The sequence below is a fragment of the Anser brachyrhynchus genome (assembly GCF_964034855.1).
Source record: "Anser brachyrhynchus genome assembly, chromosome: W".
Lineage (NCBI taxonomy): Eukaryota > Metazoa > Chordata > Aves > Anseriformes > Anatidae > Anser > Anser brachyrhynchus.
Window position 1 is genome coordinate 1,139,819 of NC_137704.1, and position 23,646 is coordinate 1,163,464.

Here is a 23,646-nt window from a genome sequence, read left to right on the forward strand (position 1 = left end):
GGTATACTCTAATTGCTCCCTCACATAAAGGGCAACCCCACCCCCTCGCTTCCCCAGCCTGTCTTTCCTAAAAAGGATATAGCCCTCCATGACAGCGTTCCAGTCATGCAAGCTGTCCTACCACGTCTCTGTGATTGCAACGAGATCGTGGCCCTGTGACCGAACACAGATCTCGAGCTCATCCTGTTTATTTCCCATGCTCCGCGCATTGGTATGCAGGCACTTCAGGGAAGCAGAAGGCGCAGTTACCCCTGGAGGGATGCAAGAAGAAGATTCTGGATGGGGTATTGGGATCATTACCTTCTCTGAGGAGCCCTCAGACAGTCCTATGGGACAACTCGGAGGTTTTTCCCTACTATCTTCAACAGTGACAGCAGTGATAACTTTTCCCAGCCCTTCTCTGTCACTTTTAGCTCCCCTCCCTTCCCCCGTCAAACCTAGTTTAAAGCCCTGGTAATCAGCCCAGAGAGCTTGCTCCCCAACACACTTGTGCCCCACTTGCTGAGTTGGAGTCGGTCAGCAGCCCACATACCTGGCTTCTCAAAGGACTGCCCAAGATCGAAATACCCAGATCCTTGGTCCAGACACCACCCCTCAGCCAGTCATTTACCTGTCCCGTTCTCCTCCTTCTTTCTGGGTCCCGGTCACCCAGCGGGAGGACAGAGGAGAACACTACCTGCACCCCTGATCCCTTCAACAACCTTCCCAGGGATGCAAAGTCCTTTTTAATATTCCTCATTTTTCTAGTTGCAGCTTCCCGGGATCCAACCTGAATGACAACAAGAGGATAGTAGTCCTCCGGTTTAATGAGCTGTGGCAGAGCCTTCCTAACTTCTCTGACACGTGCCCCAGGAAGACAGAACACCTCTCTGGATAGGTTATCTGGGCAACCAATGGGAGCCTCACTGCCCCTCAGCAAGGAGTCTCTGATCACTAAGACTCTCCGTTCTTTTTCTGTGGCACTGGCTGTGATTCAGCGCCCCGTCCGGCCCCGATCCCTATGCTCAATACTTCCCCCAATCTTGACACGCTTCTCCAGGTTGCTTCCCGGGTTTGGACTACTGTCCAGACCCTCAACCTCTTCCTTTTCCTGCCTGAGAGCCTTGAGTCTATTACCCAGGGACACCGTGGGGGTTGGCGGCACCGTGGGTGTCGGGGGCAAACGTCTCTTTCTGCTTCGAGCTGAGACAAGGGTCCAGCCCCTTTTCTCTTGTGGGCGGTCAAGCCCTCTGTACTGCATGTGATCAGCTGGGTCAGCTTCTACCCCTTGCAGGGACTTAGGAGGGGGCTGCTGGGCATCAGTAGGGTCAGGTTGACACCTCCTGTTTGTCACCCTCAGAGACTCCCAGGAATCCCTCAGGCTGCGGATTTCTTGCTGCAGCCCAGCCACCTGCTCGAGGAGTTCCTTGAGCAAGGCACACCTGCACCCATGACAGCCCTCTCTTCCCTCAGTACCTGGGGGGCCTCCACATTCCGGAGCTCCCTGCAGTCACCTGTCTGGACTGCTACTTCCCCCCTCAGGGGATCTACCTGAGTGCCCACATGAACCCAGAGAGGCAGCATCTCCTCCGTTTGGGTTGCCGCCTCGACCTGGCCGCTGCGACGGGTGCCCACCATGGTGAATTCTAGGTGCAACGAGGCAGAGCAGCTGTACAAGAGGCAGAGTAAGCTGTTCTTACTGCCCTCTCAGTAGTCAGGAGTACTTGGAATGGTCCGTACCACTCGGGTTTTAGCTTTGATTCCCTCTACGTTCGTATCAGAACCCAATCTCCTGCTCGGAATGGATGGATCGGACTTCCAAGAGTGGGGTCTGAGCTAACAATCCACAGGTCCTGAGAGATGACAAAGAGGACAACAGCCCAAGTATATAGTTTTTAAGAAAAGCATCTTTTGTCTTGAACTGAGGTAATTCATTCCCTTTGCCCAAGTACAGCAACCCAAAGAGCATTTCATATGGTGAAACTCCCACATCTTTTCTTGGTGCTGTTCGGAGAAGTGCCAGAGGTAAGCACTTTGTCCAGAGGAGATGAGTTTCCAGAACTAACTTAATTGCTTCTTTACTGTCTGATCCGCAGCACCCTTCCAGAAGAGGAAGGATGCCAAGGAGTGTGAAATTCCCATTTAATTCCTGGAGTCCGCATTAGCCCTTTCAATATCTGTGATGTAAAGTGACTTCCTTGATCAGAGTCAATATTTTCAACGATTCCATTCCTGAGAATTATCTGTTCTAGAATTACCTTAGCTACCAAGCTCGCAGTAGCAGATACTGAAGGGAAAGCTTCCACTCACCCTGAGAAGTGGTAGACCAACACTAATAAGTATTTAAATCTACCTATTCTAGGGAGTTCTGTAAAATCTACCTGTACACTTTGGAAGCGTTGAATTCCTGGTTCTCGCCCCTCTTTAGGCTGACTTCTGAAAATTCTCCTACTTATCTTTTCACATACTACACAACTCCTGCATACTTTTTTTAGCCAGAGTATATGTATTCCTATACATACATATTTCTGTAGCAGTGTCACACATTCCTTGAACTCCCCAATGACTCCCTTGATGTAAAACAGTTAATATTTCTCCGGTCCTGACAATAAAAGCTCGTCTACATATTGTAACAGTAACACCCCCTCTGGAGTTTGGAATTGCTCTAAAATCTGCTCTGGAACTTGCCCAAATAAATTTGGTGACTCTGTAAACCCCTGAGGTAAAACTGTTCATCTGTATTTTTGCTTCTGCCCTGTTTCAGGGTCTTCCCACTCGAAGGCGAATGCATCTTTGCTCTCGGAGTCCAGTAGACAGGCCCAGAAGGCATCTTTTAAATCTATCACACTGAACCACTTATGCTCACGTGGGATCTTGCTCATCAGAGTGTCTGGATTTGGAACCACAGGATGCTGCTTCTGCACTCATTGATCTTTCATAGTAGATCCTGTACCAATTGGTAAGAACTATCAGCTGTACTTACTCGCAGGATAGGAGTGTTAAAGGGAGACATGCATGGCTCATATAACACATCTTTAATCAGCCCTTTTATCACTGATTTAAGAAAAATTTATCCTTCAAATGAGATAGGGTATTACTTCTGCTTTATTGCCTCATATTCTTCCCACATACCTGTCTTCAGGGGACGGGTATTAATCCCTTCTCTATTTCACAGAAACACAGAATCACAGAATTGAAGGGGTTGGAAGGGACCTCCAGAGATCATCAGGTCCAACCGCCCTGCCAAAGCAGGTTCCCTAGAGCAGGTTGCCCAGGTAGGCGTCCAGGCGGGCCTTGAATATCTCCAGAGAAGGAGACTCCACAGCCTCCCTGGGCAGCCTGTTCCAGTGCTCCGTCACCCTTACCATGAAGAAATTATTTCACATATTGGTGCAGAACTTCCTGTGACCCGTTTTGTGGCCATTGCCCCTTGTCCTGTCCCCACAGACCACTGAAAAGTGGTTGGCCATATCACTTTGTCTCCCACACTTAAGACTTGGAGAACAAGTCTTACGAGGAGCAGCTGAGGGAGCTGGGGTTGTTTAGCCTGGAGAAGAGGAGGCTCAGGGGAGACCTCATCGCTCTCTATAGGTACCTTAAAGGAGGCTGTAGAGAGGTGGGGGTTGGTCTGTTCTCCCACGTGCCTGGTGACAGGACGAGGGGGAATGGGCTATAGTTGCGCCAGGGGAGGTTTAGGTTGGATGTTAGGAAGAACTTCTTTACTGAAAGGGTTGTTAGGCATTGGAATGGACTGCCCAGGGAGGTGGTTGAGTCGCCATCCCTGGAGGTCTTTAAAAGACGTTTAGATGTAGCCCTTAGTGATATGGTTTAGTGGAGGACTTGTTAGTGTTAGGGCAGAGGTTGGACTAGATGATCTTGGAGGTCTCTTCCAACCTAGACGATTCTGTGATTCTGTGATTCTGTATTTATAAGCATTGATAAGATCCCCTCTCAGTCTTCTCAAGGCTGAACAGACCCAGGTCTCTCAGCCTTTCCTCATAGGGAAGATGCTCCAGGCCCTGTAGCATCTTTGTGGCCCTCCGCTGGACTCTTTCCAGGAGATCCCTGTCTTTTTTGTACCGGGGAGCCCAGAACTGGACACAGTACTCCAGGTGAGGCCTGACCAGGGCGGAGTAGAGGGGGAGGATCACCCCCCTTGACCTGCTGGCCACGCTCCTTTTAATGCACGCCAGGATCCCATTGGCCCTCTTGGCCACGAGGGCACACTGCTGGCTCATGGTCAACCTGTCGTCCACCAGGACCCCCAGGTCCTTCTCCTCAGAGCTCCTCTCCAGCAGGTCGTCCCCCAGCCTGTACTGATACATCCGGTTGCTCCTTCCCAGGTGCAGGACTCTACACTTGCTGTTATTAAACCTCACTTGGTTTCTTCCTGCCCAGCTCTCCAGCCTGTCCAGGTCTCGCTGAATGGTAGCACAGCCTTCTGGCGTGTTGGCCACTCCTCCCAGCTTTGTATCATCGGCGTACTTGCTGAGGGTGGACACTATTTCCTCATCAAGGTCGTCGATGAAATGCTGAACAAGACCGGACTCAGCACCGATCCCTGGGGAGCACCGCTAGTCACAGGTCTCCAGCCGGACTCTGCACCACCGATCACCACCCTCTGAGCTCGGCCAGTCAGCCAGTTCTCAACCCACCTTACTGTCCACTCATCTATCCCACACTTTCTCAGCTTTGCTACCAGGATGTCGTGGGAGATGACATTTTTTTTATTTCCTTCCTTGACCCATACCATGGGGTCCCTCTCTTTTTCAACAACCTCTGACAATAACTTCACTGACACAGTTATTCCAGTCTGCCAACTTCCTATATGAATGCCCTATTTCATCATCAAATCCCTTCTTAACAAGTTAGTCCCGGCTTCAGGTGTAGACAATTACCCAGTGATCATTTTATCCCCAAGTCTCAGCTCGGTGTCCCCCAAAAGTTGCACTGTTATCCCACCCCCTTCTACTCCTGTGACCTTAAGGGTTTCATTAGTTCATTTAAGCCATGACAGTTTATGGGCCAGCAAAGACCTATCTGCCCCAGTACCTACTAGAAACACAACTTCTTCTTGTTGTGGTTTAACATGGCCGGCAGCTAAGCACCACACAGACGTTCACTCACCCTTCCCCCCCCTCAGTGGGATGGGAGAGATAATCAGGAAAAAAATGAAGCCTGTGGGTTGAGATAGAGATGGTTTATTAGGACAGAAAAGAAATATTAATATTAATAATAATAATAATTTGTACAAAACAAGTGATGCACAATGCTATTGCTCACCACCCGATGCCCGATGCCCAGCCTATCCCCGAGCAGCCGGTCCCCCCACTCTGGCCAGCCACCCCGTATTAATTGTTCAGCATGACGTCAGATGGTATGGAATACCCCTTTGGCCAGCTTGGGTCAGCTGTCCTGGGTCTGTCCCCTCCCAGATCCTGCTGCACCCCCAGCCTGCCCGCTGGCAGGACAGTGCGAGAAGCTGGAAAGTCCTTGGCTTAGTGTAAGCACTGCTCTGCAATAATTAAAACATCAGCGTGTTATCAACATTATTCTCATCCTAAAACCCAAACGCAGCACCCTACCAGCTACCAGGAGGAAAACTAACTCTATCATAGTGGAAACCAGGACAATATCCACCCCTTATTCCATACCATTTATGTGATGCTCGGTTACACAATTTACAAAACAATCCAACTAATCACCACCTTTCATATATGTATATAAAATGTCCACTGAGTTCGTTTAGTCCATGACTGACTTCAGGCTCTATCTGTCACAACTGTCTTTCAGGGCAGAAGAGATGGTGTGTGATGTTGGATCATAGCACGCTGAAGCCCGTTCTGGTTCCATCACTCCGCTGTGCTTGTCAAATTCTATCATAATTCATTCGTCATGACATGTGACTGTTACTATGACACCGTTAATAGGACACTGACATACAGCAATCATGGTAGTGATGACATACAGTATTATAAAGTAATGAACATAATACAATTCAGCTCATGGGCTATTCTCACCCAGTATTAAATCCCCTTGAGGTACACACCGGACCTCCCCATTCTTCTGCATTACCCACCAAGTCCACCCACGTCCCTGGGGAAAAGCAATCCCACGAATGGGTTTGCCTTTGCCTGAGGCAGGAGTAGCCCAGACTGTCTTACCAGCACATTTCTTACATGCACTACAGGAACTATGTCTCCTTCTACAGTGCGTAACAGATTTGATTGGGCAGGTCCAGCTTGGTTGGCAGATTCCCCTATTGTTGACTAACCAGGTAGCCTTTGCCAAATGCGTATCCCAATGTTTGAATGTCCCAGCACCCATTGCCTTCAGTGTAGTCTTCAACAGTCCATTGTATCGCTCAACTTTCCCAGAGGCTGGTGCATGATAGGGGATGTGATACACCCACTCAATACCATGTTCTTTGGCCCAAGTGTCTATAAGGTTGTTTCGGAAATGAGTCCCGTTGTCTGACTCAATTCTCTCTGGGGTGCCATGTCGCCATAGGACTTGCTTTTCAAGGCCCAGGAGAGTGTTCCGGGCGGTGGCATGGGGCACAGGATATGTTCCCAGCCATCCGGTGGTTGCTTCCACCATTGTAAGTACGTGGCGCCTGCCGTGGCGGGTTTGAGGGAGTGTGATGTAATCAATCTGCCAGGCCTCCCCATACTAACATTTCAGCCATCATCCTCCATACCAAAGAGGCTTTCACTGCTTGGCTTGCTTGATTGCAGCACATGTTTCCCAGTCATGGATAGCCTGTGCAATAGTGTCCATGGTCAGGTCCACCTCTTCATCACGAGCCCATCTGTATGTTGCATCTCTGCCTCAATGGCCTGAGATTTCATTGGCCCATTGAGCTGTAAATAATTCACCTTTATGTTGCCAGTCCAGGTCCACCTGAGCCACTTCAGTCTTAGCAGCCTGATCCACCTGCTGGTTGTTTCAGTATTCTTCAGTGGCCCGATTCTTGGGTACATGTGAGCATCTATCTACATGGCGTACCTTTACAACCAGGTTCTCTACCCGGGCAGCAATATCTTGCCACAATGCAGCAGCCCAGATGGGTTTGCCTCTGCCTTGCCAGTTGTTCTGCTTCCATTGCTGTAACCACCCCCACAGGGAATTTGCTACCATGGATCAGTATTGTGGTGGGTCTGGCTGGGATGGAGTTAACTTTCCCTGCAGCAGCCCCGTACAGTGTTGTGCTCTGCACTTGTAGCTAGAACAACACTGGTATCACAGCAGTGTTTTGTCTATTGCTGTGCAATTCTGGCATCAGGACTCACCCCAACCCACCAAAATCCAGCAGGCTGGGAGTGGGCAATGTGAGAAAAAAATCTCAATAATTTTCTTCAGACAGGATTTTCTGTGAAGCTATTTTATTCGCGATTGCAATGGCAGGCGTCCTGCCCATTAGGAGCGCATTTTACTAAACAAATCATAACCTTTTATTCCCTATTACCCGACGCCTGATCACCTCCCCTGTTTCCTCATTGGCTGAGTACTACAGGTTCACAAGCTACTCGACGCTCCTCTATACCATATATGTACAATTTTTTTTTTAATCAACCCTTTAATTTCTCCTTTTTCCCTTTTTTTTTCTCTTTTCTTATGTTTAGAAAACTTGTGATCTTTGTTTTTTTTACTGTTCTCACACTGCTCATCCTGTTTTTCTCAAGCTTCTACCTTATTTTGGAACAGTGAGGCCTTCTACTGTCCACTTATGTACTTAGCATTTCTCCTTATTATGACTACACAACTACCTCTGAATACAGAAGGTTAGCTTTCTACTGCAGGAACACATTCTACTTCAAAAACATGTTCTACTGCAAAAACACAACTTAGTTTCTCACATCAAGAGATGGGGAGAGGACAGCGCAAGGGCAGCTGACCTAAACCAACCAAAGGGATATTCCATACCATATTTCACACTCATCATTAAAAGGTAGGAAAGGGGAAAGAAAGGGGGGGGCTGTCATTGTGGAAGCATCTGTCCTTCCGAACATCCGCTACGAGTATTGAGGCCCTGCTTCCGAGGATGTGGCCGAACATTGCTCGTTGATGGGAAGTAGAGAGTGACGATAACTACTGAGTGATCTCCACATCCTTATCTCAACCCTTGGGCCCTTTGCATCATATTTTCTCCCCCTTTCCCTTTGAGGAGGGGGAGTGAGAGAGCAGCTGAGGTGGAGCTCTGCTGTCCACCTGAGTAAAACCACCACAGAGATAGAGAACTGGCCATTTTTCTCGTTCAGCAATATCTAAAGCCAGCTGGATGGCTTTCACTTCTGCAAACTGACTGGATTCACCTTCTCCCGCAGCAGCTTCTGCAACTTGGTGTGTAGGATTCCATACAGCAGCCTTCCACCTCTGATGCTTTCCCACAATACAACAGGACCCATCAGTGAACAAGGCATATTTCTTCTCATTTTCTGGTAGCTTGTTGTACAGTGGGGCTTCTTCAGCATGGACCACCTCCTCCTCTGGTGAGATCCCAAAATATTTGCCTTCTGGCCAGTCCATAATCACTTCCAAGATTCCTGGGCGACTGGGGTTTCCTATTGGAGCCCGTTGAGTTATCAGCAGAACCCACTTAATCCATGTAGCATCAGCTGCATGATGTGTAGAGGGGATCCTTCCTTTGAACATGCAGCCCAGTACCGGCACTCAGGGTGCCAGGAGGAGCTGTGCTTCTGTACCAACCACTTACAAAGCCAATCGAACTCCTTCATATGCTGCCAATATTTTTTTTTTGGTTGGAGTGTAGCAGGCCTCAGATCCTCTGTATCCCCAGCTCCACAACCCTAGGGACAATAATTGCAGAGTGATCTCCCTGTCCTTATCTCAGCCCTTGAGCCCTTTTTATCGCATTTTTTCCCCCTTTCCTTTTGAGGAGAGAGAGTCTGAGAGAGGTTGTGGTGGAGTTCAGCTGCTCACCTGAATAAAACCCCCACAGTCCTTTCTGGTGCCCCACGCTGGGTGCCAAAAGGACTGTTGTGTTTTAACCCGGTTGGCAGCTAAGCACCACCCAGCTGTTCGCTCACCCTTTCCTCCCTGCCATGGGATGGGGGAAAGAACTGAGAAAAAAAAGTGAAAGCTTGTGGGTTGAGATGAAGACAGTTTATTAGGACAGGAAAGAAAAAATAATAATAGTAAGTTTGGGTCAACTGTCCCGGTTCTGTCCCCTCACAGCTCCTGATACAACCTCAGCCTGCTCACTGGCAGGAGAGAGCAAGAAGCTGAAAAGTCCTTGGCTTAGTGTAAGCACAGATCTGCAGCAACTAAAACATCAGCATGTTATCAACATTATTCTCGTCCTAAATCCAAAGCCAAAGTACAGCACCATACCAGCTACTAGGAGGAAAATTAACTCTATCCTTGCCAAAACCAGGACAATTCTTCATTGTGTCTCATCACTATATTTATCAAGGGCTCTCCATGGGACCAGCTTTCTGAGAAGCCGTGCCTCCCTGTTGTGGTTTAACCCGGTCGGCAGCTAAACACCACACAGCCGTTCGCTCACCCTCCCCCCTCCCTCTCTGGGATGGGGGAGAGAAACGGGAAAGTGAAGCCTGTGAGTTGAGATAAACACAGTTTATTAAGACAGGAAAATAATAATAATAATAATAATATTGATAATAGTACTACTACTAATAATGTGTACCAAACAAGTGATGCACAATTGCAATTGCTCACCACCCGCTGACCGATGCCCAGCCTATCCCCGAGCAGCCGGCCCCCCCACCCCGGCTAGCCACCCCGTATTAATTGTTCAGCATGACGTCAGATGGTGTGGAATACCCCTTTTGCCAGTTTGGGTCAGCTGTCCTGGGTCTGTCCCCTCCCAGCTCCTGATGCAACCCCAGCCTGCTCGCTGGCAGGACAGAGCGAGAAGCTGGAAAGTCCTTGGCTTAGTGTAAGCACTGCTCTGCAACAATTAAAACATCAGCATGTTATCAGCACCCTTCTCATTCTAATCCAAAACATAGCACCCTACCAGCTACTGAGAAAATTAACTCTGTCCTAACTGAAACCAGGCACTCCCCTATTCTGAATTTATAACAGCAAACAATCTCTCCTCCTTCTTCCACTCTGGACACTCCCATTTGAAGTGACCGGCCCAGCCACACTTAAAATATCTTCTTAAAGCTTGTCCCTGCTAGGATTTATGTTGCAACACAGGTAGCTTTCTCCGTTTGTCATTCCTTCGTCTCTCTTCTTCTCCCTTCCATCCTATGTCCAACTTCCCCTGAAAGTTTTATTCCTCTGTCTCCAACTCTCTGCCTCACTACCTGGCCCACTATGGAGACCATTAGACCTCTCTGCTTTTCCTTCTTGTCTCCCCTCCTTACATACACCTTTTTGGCCTCCTGCAGGAGGGTCTCCAGTGACTGTGCGCTCCATCCTTCCACCTTCTGGAGCCTTTTTTCTATATCCAGATACACTTTAGTCACATAGTGTACTTTCAAAAGCCCTTGGGCTACTGGGTCCTCAGAATTCATCCCCAAGTACTTTATCATTCTGTCCCTAAGTCTTTCCAGAAAGTTGCTAGGGGATTCATCCTTTTGCTGTTGGATTTCAAACGCCTTGATAAAATTCTAGGACATTGGTACCGCTTCCCTAATTCCCATTACTATTATATCCCTCAAGTCTCTCATATGATTTCTGTGTTGTGGGTTGTTATTAACCCAGTTGGGGTCAGCAAGCTGATATTTCTGCTCTATTGGAATTACTCCCGGTCCTGGGGGGTTGGTTCTTTCCCATTCTTGCATAGCTGCCCACCTCATCATTCCCTGCTCTTCTCCAGTGAATAACAAATCATAAAATCATAGACACATAGAATGGCTTGGGTTGGAGGGACCTTAAAGATCATCTAACTCCACTCCCCCTGCAGTAGACAGAGATGCCACCCACTAGATCATGGTTGGCCAAGGCCCTATCCAGCCTGGCCTTGAACACCTCCAGGGATGGGGCATCCATAACTGCTCTTGGCAACCTCTTCTAGTGCCTCATTATCCTTAAAGTGAATAATTTCCTCTTAAGTCTAGTCTACATCTATCCTCTTTTATTTTAAAACCGTTCCCCCTTGTCCTATCATTATTTACCTGAGTAAAGAGTCCTTCTTCAGGGACTCAAGACTGACATCAGTTCCCCCCAAGGAATACAAATTATGCCCTAGAAACTGATCTAACTGTTCTAGGGTCCTCATTTAAAGACTTCATTCCCTTCTTAAAATTCCTAACTTCCCCATTGGTAAGGGGGAGTTCACATAACCTATTTGTCCTTGTCCCACTGGGACCTCCCTAAGAGGATACATAGGAGTGTTAGTACTGTTAGTATCAGGGAAGGGGAATTTCTCAGTATCTCTTCTAGATTGTTCTAATTCTTGCCAGAGCCTACAGTGCACTCCTTCTCTAGGCAAAGAGTTAATTGCAGTCCCTGGCTCCCTTCCTGGAGCAACTGCTGCTGCCGCCGGTGCAATATTAGGATTACAGGAAGGGGGTAAATTATCCAAGGGTTCCCATCGACCCGTCCTTCCCTCTGACTCCTCTTTCTCCTGGTCCTGATCCCTTTTCAATAAAAATGACTTACCCCCTGCATCCAGCAAGCAGCATAACTTGACTCCTCTGAAAAAGGAGTCTTATTGTTTACATATAAATTTAAAGCCTGAATTTTCATCAGACCTGTATTTTGGCCAAAATATTGATGTTTCCTTAATTGATTCCTTTGTCCAGATTAATACACAATATTTAATCATTTTCTTTTTATCATTTCCTCTAATTCTGGGATTACCCAACACTTGATTCCTCCCATTTCCTCATTGGCTGAGTACTACAGGTTCACAAACTATTCAACACTTATTAGTATATCATATATTTACAATTTTATTTGACCATTAACCGTTATTTTTTCCTTTTCCTCCTTCTCTCATGACTGGAGGGCCCGTGATTTTTTGTTTTGACTGAATTCACACTGCTCGTCTTGTTTTTCTTAGCTATCCTCCTTATTTTGGGACAGTGGGACCTTCCCCTTATCTGTTTAGCATACTCCCCAGGGTTATGCCTGCACAATCACTTGTTAATATGCAAGGTTAGTGGAATTTTCCACTGCAAAAACACATTCAACTGCAAGAACACAAGTTTGTTTCTCACAACATTATAATACTCTATCCTCATTTTCCAGCCTATTTGATTAGTAGCACATTCAAGGGCATATGTATCAGATATTTCCTTACAAAATGGTCTTCCTGATTAAATTGTCCCTTAATCATCCTTTAGATTTCTTCAAATTCTGGGTCATAACTTGACTCCTCCTCTGAAAAAGGAGTCTTATTGTTTACATATAAATTCAAAGCCTTACAAACCCAATCTTCATCGGACCTGTATTTTGGCCAAAATACTGAAGTTCTTTTTATTGGCTCTTTAGGCCACACAACTACACAGCATCTAACCATTGTTTTCTTATCTTTATCCCTGGTCCTAGGGTTGTTTTTTCAATTCCTTACCATCCTTCTCAAAAGACTATCTTTAGGCACAACTTTACTGTTCACAGGGGTACCACACACCTGTATCTAGGATAAGGGAAGATGGGGGTTGTACTGCTGAGCACTGTACTGTACCGTACACCGTATAGGCTCTCTAATTTCCTGAGAATCTCTTTCACTCTTTTATTTCATGGGACCGCAGAACCACGGATCAGGACTCCCCACTTGCTTCACACTAGAAATTGCATCTCAGTCACACCCCACAGAAGAGTCTCCCCAACCCCCGGGGCAATACTGTAATCAGCTTTCTTACCTTGGTCCATACATGGAATTACTGGGTCTATTTCAATAATTGTGCCTACGTTTTCCCCTAATGCTTCACAGAGCCCGTCTTCAGCACAGCAGTCTCAGTTATTGTTAGCCATCCCGAGATACCCCACCACCTCCAACAGGACCGCTGAAATCAGCGGGGTGCACCTTTACTGTCTGCTGTGGCAAGAAACCTCCGGCAGGCAACAATATCCTGGACGAGCCTCCAAATTGTGAGAAATATCCCAATATTTTTTTAAGACAGGGTCTCTTGTGAAGCTTATTTATTCACAATTGCAATGGCAGGCGTCCTGCAAGCAGGAACATTCAGCAGAAGTGTGCCATAGCCCTATATCCCCTATTACTCAATGCTTGATTCCTCCCATTTCCTCATTGGCTGAGTACTACAGGTTCAAAACCTACCTGATGCTTGTTACTATGCCCTGTATGTACAGTTTTATTTGACCAACCTTTAATTTCTCCTTTTTTTTTGGAACTGGAAGGGCCCATGATTTTGTGGCTTGCTGTTCTTGTTGATTCCACAGCTTCTTGTCTTGTTTTTCTTAGCCATCCTCCTTATTTTGGGACAGTGGGACCTTCCAATGTCCCCTTATCTGCTTATCTTAACATACTCCAGTTTCCAGCAGGCGGTACACCAGACAGAGCAATGAATAATAAGACCAGGACTAGAGGAGCCCTGCCTCCAGCCAGGGGGAGGAAAAGGACAATGGAGTTTATTGGACTGTGTGGATTCAATGGCCTGACACATCAGACCCACAGGAGTACAAGGCTCTAAAGGACACCAGTGCACAGTGTACTGTAATGCCATCAGGCTACAAAGGGGCAGAACTCATCTCTATCTCTGGAGTGACAGGGGGATCCCAACAGCTAACTGTATTGGAGGCTGAAGTGAGCCTAACTGGGAATGTGGCAAAAGCACCCCATTGTGACTGGCCCAGAGGCTCTGTGCATCCTTTGCACAGACTAGCTCAGCAGAGGGTAGGTACTTCAAGGACCCACGAGGGTGGGGTTTTGGTGTAGCCGCTTTGGAGATGGAGGACACTAAACAGTTGTCTACATTGCCTGGTCTCTCGGAGGGCCCTTCTGTTGTGGGGTTGTTGAGGGTCGAAGAACAGCAGGTGCTGATTGCTACCACAACAGTGCACTGGTGGTAATATCACACCAACAGAGACTCCCTGATTCCCATCCATAAGATGATTTGTCAACTGGAGCCAAGGAGTGATCAGCAAGATTCATTCACCCTTTAATAGTCCCATATAGCCAGTGCAAAAGCCTAATGGTGAGTGGAGACTAACAGTGGACTGTTGTGGCCTGAATGGTCATGCCACCACTGAGTGCTGCTGTGCCAGAAATGCTAGAACTTCAATACGAACTGGAGTCAAAGGCAGCCAAGTGGTATGCCACAATTGATATCACTAATGCCTTTTTCTTAATCCCTTTGGCAGCAGAGTGCAGGCCACAGTTTGCTTTCACTTGGAGGGGCATTCAGTACACCTGGAATCAACTGCTCTGGGGGTAGGGCACTAATAATTGACAAGAAGCATACAAGAAAAACAGAGCTCCAGAATACCTCCTTTCCAAGAAGTCCACCTCCATAGTCTCATGTTCTCTCTTCTCTCCTATGTGGCACAGACAGCTGTTTTCCATAAGATCAGTTGGAGGCCATAATACAATTGCTAGCCCACTTAATTTATTTTGGCCCAAAACTTTATGCCTAAAGAAGGAAGAATAATTTCTGAATTTCCAGTGACTTCACTGACTAATTTCTCCTATATTAAAACTGGAGAAGTTTTGTGGACAATTAATGCTGGAGATGCTCCAGTCTTTAGTCATACAGCAAATTGTTTACCTGATGAGGCTTGTTGATTCAAGTATAAGCTTTCAGGGATTCCAAAATTTTTCCAGTATTTTTCCACAATAGCAGCCAAAACTTGCATTTGGAGGCAAAGGTTATGAGAGAGAACTGCCTGTTTGATATACTCAGCTACATCTAGATTTGCTCTTCCAATTACTTGTGAGCATAGTGAAGCTCCTGAAACTACTGTAGAAGCTGCCAGTTTTGTTAAATTTGTTTGTGCTGAAGTATCTTAGCTTGCCTTTTGTGGTACTCAATGTTTTTCTGAACCTTCCTGCAATACTCCTCTCCCCCACTTCATCTGAGAATCAGCATATATACATGGAAGCTATTTGTGGGCTTAGCTGACCCCTCAGCTGTAAATTCAGAGAAAAATTGATATTGATGGTAGCTGTGCTCCAGTGCTACTGAAATCTCAGAAGAAGCGAAGGATGCCAAGTAACTCCTTAACTACTCATTTTAATATCCATCAAGAAGGCCATCTCACATAAATAGTACAGGCTTCTATATCAGGCTTGGGAGAGCATTACTTGGTCTCTGATGTTGAAGTTTCTCACCCGTCACCATCCTGAGAAAATGCTGTTATGCTCTATGCACCATTCCAGTTCCTGCTAATCAAAGAATAAAAGATTTCTTTATCTGCACCAGAGAAGTCAGTTTAGACCCTGTGGATTTTGTTCCTCTAGGATTCTTCAATAATCACTGGCTTTGGACTGTTGGAGGTAAGATAGGGATTATGGGTTCATGGAAGCACAAAAAGGCACATGTGCACTGATGTTCAAAAGATTCCTAACTCTATACTGAGAGATTTGCATTAGGACCCATATTGAGAATATCCTTTGGAGCACAGTAACTGACATGTAAGAAAGATTCTTCATAAATTGTTCTGCTCCCAGTTTATGCTATTTTCTGGGAAGTTTTACGGACATTCTTTATAGAGAATTTTTCACGTGGGAATTAAAAAGCACTTTGTGGTGGTTTTACCCTGCTGGGCTGCTGAACTCCACCATAACCACTCCCTCAGTCCCCCGCCTCAAAGGGAAAGGGGGAGAAAATATGATGGAAAGGGCTCAAGGGTTGAGATAAGGACAGGGAGATCACTCAACAATTATCGTCATGGGCAAAGCAGACTCATCATGGGAAGATTAATATAATTTATTGCACTTCAATAGCAGACCAGAACAGTAAGAAACTAAAAGAAAACTCAAAACACCTTCCCCCCATCCACCCTCTTCTACGTCCTCCCCCACGAGTGGCACGGGGGAATGGAGAATGGGGGCTGCGGTCAGTCTGTAACACTTTGTCTCCACTGCTCCTTCATGGTCACTCTCTTCCCCTGCTCCAACGTGGGGTCCCTCCCACAGGATGCATTCCTTCCTGAACTGATCCTATGTGGGCCTCTCACAGGCAACAGCTCTTCAAGAACTGCTCTAATTTGGGTCCATACCACATGGTCCATCCGTCAGGAACAAACTGCTCCAACATGCATCCCACAAGGTGGCAGCTCCTGCATGGGCTCCTCTCCACGGGCTACAGGTCCAGCCCGGAGTCTACCCCAGTGGGGGTTCTCCACAGGCCGCTGCCTCCTTCAGGGCAGATACACCTGCTCCACTGTGGGCTCCTCCACAGGCTGCAGTGTGGAAATCTGCTCCACCGTGGTACACCATGGGCTACAGGGAGACAACCTGTTCCACCATGGTCCTCTCCAGAGGCCACAGGGGAACTTCTGCTCTAGCGCCTGGAGCATCTCCTCTCCCTCCTTCTTCACTGACCTTGGTGTCTTCAGGGCTGTTTCTCACGCCTCTATCTCCCAGCTGCTGTTGTGCAGCAGTTTTTTTCCCTTAAATATGCTTCTACAGAGGTGTAACCAACATTGCTTATTGGCTCATCTCTGGCCAGCGGTGGGTTCCTTTTGAAGCTGGCTGAAACTGGCTCTTATCTAACAAGGAGCAGCTTTTGGAATTTTCTCACAGAGGCCACCCCTACAATCCTATCTGCCCCCCCCCCGCCCCCGCTACCAAAACCTTGCTTTGTAAACCCACACCTACTAACCAATGCTTTATGAAAAGGGCTGTGAATTGTTTAATAAATGTGGCTTAAACTCTTAATAGCACCAGACACATGAGAAAACATGCCTACATTTCATTTCAAGTATACAAATCGTTGGTTTTATGGCTAGTTCTTTCTTGTTCATGTAGGCTGGTTATAAACTTTATTAACTGTCAGTTTTTTTAGTTAAATGGAATCCAATGGTGTCATTATAAGACTTTATCCTGTAATTCAACTGGACATCACAGATTTAGGCTATGTTAGAAAAACTTTAATATGATGTAAATACTGTTGAAATCCTTTGTAAAACTTTAGCTGGTTTTAGTAGAAGCAGCATATCATCTAATATGAACGTATACAAGACAACCAGGGGATCAGGCCCAGCCTGCATGGGTCCATGAAAGGCAAGTCCTGCCTGACCAGCCTCATCTCCTTCTATGACCAGGTGACCTGCCTGGTGGATGAGGGAAGGCTGTTGACGTAGTCTACCTAGACTACATCAAAGCCTTTGACACAGTCTCCCACAGTATTCTCCTGGAGAAGCTGGAAGCCCATGGCTTGGACAGGTACACTCTTTGCTGGGTTAAAAACTGGCTGGACGGCCAGGCCCAGACAGTGGTGGTGAACGGAGTGAAATCCAGCTGGCGTCCAGTCACAGGTAGTGTTCCCCAGGGGTTGGTGTTGGAGCCCATCCTCTTTAATATCTTTATTGATGGTTTGGACCAGGGAACTGAGTGCACCCTCAGGAAGTTTTCAGATGACACCAAGTTGGGGGGAAGTGTCAATCTGCTGGAGGAGGGTAGGAAGGCCTTGCAGAGGGACCTGGACAGGCTGGATCAATGGGCAGAGGCCAGTGGGATGAGGTTCAACGTGGCTAAGTGCCGGGTCCTGCACTTTGGTCACAACAACCCCATGCAGTGCTACAGGCTTGGAGCAGAGTGGCTGGAAAGCTGTGCAGAGGAAAGAGATCTGGGGGTGTTGGTCGATGCTCTCCTGAACATGAGCCGGCAGTGTACCCAGGTGGCCAAGAAGGCCAACGGCATTCTGGCTTGTATCAGGAATAGTATAACCAGCAGGACCAGGGAGGCGATCTTCCCCCTGTACTCTGCTCTGGTGAGGCTGCACCTCAAGTACTATGTTCACTTTTGGGCCCCTCACTACAAGAAAGACATTGAGGCCCCGGAGTGTGTCCAGAGAAGGTCTACAAAGCTGGTAAAGGGTCTGGAACACAAGTCCTATGAGGAGCAGCTGAGGGAACTGGGGTTGTTTAGTCTGGAGAAGAGGAAGCTCAGGGGAGACCCCATCGCTCTCTACAACTACCTGAAAGGAAGTTATAGCAAGGTAGGTGTAAGCCTCTTCTCCCAGATAACTAGGAAGAAGGAGTGGCCTCAAGTTGTGCCAGTGGATGTTCAGGTTGGATATGAGGAGAAATTTCTTCTCAGAAAGAGTGGTTAGGCATTGGAACAGGTTACCCAGCGAAGCGGTGGTGTCACAGTCCCTGGAGGAAAGGGTGAAAAAGGGTAGATGTGGTGCTTAGGGAAATGGTTTAGTGACTGATATTGGTGTTAGTGGGATGGTTGGACCAGATGACCTTAGAGGTCTTTTCCAACCTTAAGGATTCTATGATTCTATGATCTCTCCTGTGCAGAAAGGAGCTGGGCCTCTTCAGTCTAAAGAGAAGGCTTGCACATGCAAGGCAAATAGGTGATCGGAAACAGCCAGCATGGCTTTACCAAGGGCAAATCGTGTCCGATAAGGGAAGACCAACCAATGTCATCTACCCCGACTTCTGTAAGGCCTTTGACACGGTACCACATGACGTCCTGCTCTCCAAATTGGAGATAGATGGATTTGATGGGTGGACCATTCAGTGGATAAGGAGTTGGCTTGAAGGTCACACCCAGAGAGCAGTGGTCAATGGCTCTACGTCCAAGTGGAGGCCAGTGACAAGTGGTGTACCTCAGGGGTCTGTCCTCGGACTGGTACTGTTTAATATCTTTATCAACATCATAGACAATGGGATCAAGTGTACCCTCAGCAAATGTGCAGATGGCTCCAAGCTGAGTGGTGCAGTTGATACAAGAGAAGGAAGGGATGCCAGCCAAAGGGACCTGGACAAGCTTGAGAAGTGGGACAACTTGAACCCAGTGAGGTTCAACAGGTCTACGTGTAATGTGCTGCACCTGGGTCAGGGCAATCCCAGGCATGAGTACAGACTGGGAGAAGAACTCACTGAGAGCAGCCCTGCAGAGAAGGACCTGGGGGTTCTAGTGGATGAAAAGCTTGACATGAGCCAGGAGTGCATGCTTGCATCTCAGAAGGCCAACTGCATCCTGGGCTGCATCAAGAGAGGCATGGCCAGCAGGTCGGGGGAGGTGATTGTCCCCCTCTCCTCTGCCCTTGTGAGGCCTTACTTGGAGTAGTGCATCTATTATGAACAGGTGCCCCTCCCAGCTTTTGCTCCACTCCTTTTATAGAATTTATGTTAATATATACTTTCAGAATTTTAGCTGTGATTGAATTAGAAGAAAACTGTTTTCTAGTTCCCAGTTTGTCTCACACTGATATTTGTCTACAATATTGGCAGTTTCGATTATGAGTAGCCTTTAAAAAATCAAAAACTTTTTTTTTTTTTTACAATTATTACTTTTTTTCAGGCAATAATAAATAGCACTATCACCCCCAACATGACATTTACTAAAACATCCCAGAAGTTTGGCCAATGGGCAGACAGCAGGGCGAATACAGTGTATGGCTTGGGATTTTCATCTGAACATCATCTTTCAAAAGTAAGTATGACCAATGGAAACCATGTGACCAGTGAAGTGGCTTAAGAATATTTTTTTCCTTCTGGTTGTATCTTGACTCAATTCTCACCACCGTTATTTACAAATAATAATAATTAAAAGAAAAAAAGGCTGTATCCATCCTTATAATATAAAAAGACAAGATAAGGTATGATCACAATATGCTTTTAACAGTGATACCTGCAAATTTTCTTTTAACTGATTGAGGAAAGAAGGGAGATTTAAACTAGTGTATGCTGTTAATGCTTTTTAGTTATTCATCTGCTAGGCTTCTCTTTTTAAAGTTGTTCTTTCATTAGAGTTTTTCATGACAATTTAAAGGAGTAGACAGTTCAGTGTTTCTTCTGTATTTAGACCTACAAAAGTTGTTGAGTCTTCAGATGCATTTTTGTCTTAAGCCACATTCACTTTAACTTTTCTGCTATGTTTTGCTAAACAAAAAACCACACTACCACCCCCCAAACACACACACAAACACACATACCAACCCTGTTGAGAAAGTAATTGTCACTATACAAGGATAAGCATCCCATTCTTTAGCTGCCCTCAAACTGATGTCTAAGAGTTTTTAATATACCCTTGGCTTAAAACTTTATATTTCTGACTTAAAACTTTATATTTCTGTCATAAAAATAATCTGAAAAGCTACAGTAGATAATTTGTCAAAAGTACGTTTGATTAGCAGTTACTCAGATTGCTGTGATTTGTGAAGAATACACAAATCTGTTGAGAAAAATATCAATCCACAGATCTTTTCAGAAGATTATAGCGATGAATCCTCAGGGCAAACCGTTCCTATAGCATTATATCTTAATTATCAAACTGTGATTTTCATGTGAGTTAAAATTGCTGATAATTGCTACTAAAATTCATAGAGGTGAAAGGAGTTGCTGAATTAGAAACTGTGAATCTGCTGTGTATCTTTAGAGAAATCATATCTATCTCCTCTTGTCTGTCTGCTCAGATTACTAGCTCTTCTGTGCACTGGCATTGTAATCAGATTCACCAGACCACTTTTTGACACACCTACTACTGTAGGACATGAAATGTAATTTAGTGCTCAAGGTACTACTGAATGTTACCAATAGTACTGACAAATAAACTGTATTAATGTATTTATTCAGAAACCAGTTGCTTCTAGAAGTTGTCTTAAAACTTGATTCTGGAACTTTTTTTTTCTTCTGTATTTGATTTATCAGAGTCCCTAAGTGAACAACACTATTATATGTAATTTGTTTTGGAGTAGTGTCTCTGGGCCCCAATGAAATATTTCAAGTTCCAGGGAGCAAAAGACAACCTACAACCACAAAAAAAACTTAGTCTAGTGTGTGACTGATTTCAACAGGCTAATGAAGCAAATAATCAGGACAGAGAGAATAAAAGTAATGTCTTCTAATAAACTATTTATTCTCATATCATTGTCTGCTTAGCTATATCGCTCTAAACAAGCAGATGATTTCCAAAGCTTATACTAAGTGTTTGACTTTTGGACTGTTCCTTTTTGGTTCATGTGCCTTTGTCTTCATTAACTGATTAGTAGGGTAGCATGCAACAGTGGTTCTGTATGACAATTCTGTATGACTGAGAATTTGAGAAGTGAGAATATCCAACTGAAGAATAAAAGCACTGTAAACAACTTTTTATATGCAAACAGAATAAAAGAAAAATAATTAAACATTTTTTTATCTTCATTAGACCTTTTCTCAAAGTGTCAGACCACAAATTCACCTCAAGATTGTTCCATCAGGAATCAGGCAGAAGTCAGTGATACCTAAATGATGATTCCTACATTGAAGAGTATTCCTTTCACAGGATCGGGATTTCCTAGCACAGTCCCTCTTGCTGCTGTAGTAGGAGGAGCAGAATGTTCCGTAATATTCAGAGAAAGCTGAGTCCAGTTTCTCAGCTAGAATATAAGTAAGTCTGTGCTTCCCCTGCATGGGAAGAAGTGCTCCTTCTCAAGTTTGCTGCCTTATCCCTTTAGTTAGTTAACCTGATTTATTCTGAATAATTTAAGAGCATGCTAAATGCCAAAAGTGCCATCACAGGTACTTGTGAGATCCTTGTATTCTCCTTCCACAACTTTTCATCTTTTCCTTATATTATTAATCCCCCGGAGAACCCTTCTTTTCATACTATGAGATCTCATCTTTGTTATTTAGGGCTTATATATCAAAATATTGCTATGATCTATCACCTGACTGTCTCAAGGAATTGTAGTAAATTTGTAAAAGATCCCTCTACATTAGCATCATTGGCTCTTTCTCAGAATGTTATCTGTTTTTCTGTCTATTCATTATATATCTTTTTTACAGTTTCTACCACTCTGATACAGAAAATCATATTTTCTGCCTTGTATTTCTTCAGCTATTTATTCCAAACCTCAGCATCATGCTTTCCACTTACCAATCCTCTGCTCCTCAAGTCAATCTAAATAATAGGTTACCCATGAGAATTTGAGGTCTATCTACAAGTCTTAAATGAGTATCATCTAGTTCTGGTGATCTGTTGCCAATTTTATCATCTGTTCTGAGTCCTTTTTTGATGCTGGATTACTGTTTCAGCACGATATCTTTTATTTCCTTCTATATTCAGGAAACATATGCTTTTAAATAACTTGACAGCTGAAATATAGGATACTGGTGGAGAAAAATAATACTTCCTTAAGTACTAAGAGCCTACCAGGAGAAGAAGTTTAAAGACAATAAGTTTTTTTACATCTTGGATAGCAAGTGAAGTTCTAATTGAAATTAGTTGAGATTTTGTCACACAAAAGTAGCCTTCATACCTCCTAAATGCACGCAGTGCAAAACAATATCTTTGCTGCTGCTGGAGAAATTTAGAAGCTGTTGGTGAAGTTTCCAGTTTTTGCAGAATCATTTTAGTCTTTAGTTGACCATAATAAGGTCATATTCTGTATAAAAGCAGTAGCTAGCAAAAACAAATGCTTGGCTACTATAGCAATTGGTGTAATGTAAAGCTAAGAGCAATGAAGCCAAATTTTTCTCTAGCCAGAGAATTTAGGCCCAATTCTTAATAAAGTGATTTAATTTCTCAAGCTCAAGGCTGCATGCATTTCAAAACTGCTGCTTTAGCTATTTTCTAGAAGAGGTATATGTAGCAGAGAAATCAGTCTTCACAAACTTCACAGTTGAATGTACAATTCTTGAATTTAGTGTTCAGTATATGTGAGTGTTCAGTTCAATGAATCTGTTCTTTAGCTTGATTGATGTCAATGGGGATACATCAAGAAATGAACTTGACTCAGTATTCCCACTGCTGTTTTCTTAGTTAGCCATTTAAATTATAAATGCAGTTAAAATTTGGGAAGAAATTAGTATTGTTTCAATCATGAAAGAATGAAGCCTGTTAAAGTCTCTAGGCTAATAATGACTACAGTAAGCTTCAGAACCAGATCATTTATTGTAAGGAAGAGAGTAAAACCTGAATATGAAAGCAGCTGTGTAAGGCAGTTTATCACTGTTTTTTGGTTTAACCTTGGTAGGCAGCTAAGCACCACACAGACGCTCTCTCACTCCCCCTCCTCAGCAGGATGAAGGCGGGGGAGAAAATAGGATGGAGGGAAACTTACAGATTTGAGATAGAAGCAATTTAAAGAAAGAAAAGAAAAGGCCATGCATGGAAGCAAAAGGAAAAAAATATCTATACTCCCTATCAGCAAATGATGTCCAGCCAATTCCTGGAAGCAGGGCCCCAATAAGCATGATGTCATATGGTATGGAATATCCCTTTGGTCAGTTTAGGTCAGCTGTCCCAGCTATGTCCCCTCCCCACCTCTTGCCCACCCCCAGCTTACTGGCCTTTGGGGGTGGGAGGTTAGAGAGACAGCTTTGATGCTATGTAATCACTGCTCAACAATAGGCAAAACATTGGTGCGATATCAACACCGTTATAGCTACAAGTGCAAAGCACAGCATTATATACTCTGCTGTGGGGAAAGTTAACTCCATCCCAGCCAGACCCAGTACAATTAACCATATCTGAGGTGTTGGTTTTGTTTTAAATGCTATCAGCAACAGGTTAAACTTTGCTGCATCATAATTTTCCTGTCATAAACAGAGTACATTATGTCTGAAAGGTACTGAAAGGTATGTCACTGTGTATCTCACTTAAAT

General features: G+C 45.1%; 1 protein-coding gene and 1 long non-coding RNA gene across 13 annotated transcripts in view; one reads left to right on the top strand and one right to left on the bottom strand.

The window, feature by feature from the left end:
- Positions 1-23,646, top strand: part of LOC308184666 (homer protein homolog 1-like) — a gene marked incomplete at its 5' end in the record, with an annotated part of 238,995 nt that overhangs the window by 120,996 nt on the left and 94,353 nt on the right. For 8 of the 9 annotated variants that reach the window (XR_013942774.1, XR_013942775.1, XM_080571965.1 and 5 more), the window contains one exon: positions 19,361-19,492. The exons of the other annotated variant lie outside the window; for it this stretch is intronic. Coding sequence is in view for 6 of the 8 variants with exons in the window: in XM_080571965.1 (XP_080428091.1) it covers positions 19,361-19,492 (132 nt within the window). The remainder of the gene's footprint in view (positions 1-19,360; positions 19,493-23,646) is intronic. 9 annotated transcript variants of the gene reach the window in all.
- LOC308184674 overlaps positions 1-23,646 on the bottom strand; it is a 169,368-nt gene that overhangs the window by 46,857 nt on the left and 98,865 nt on the right. The window lies entirely within an intron of this gene.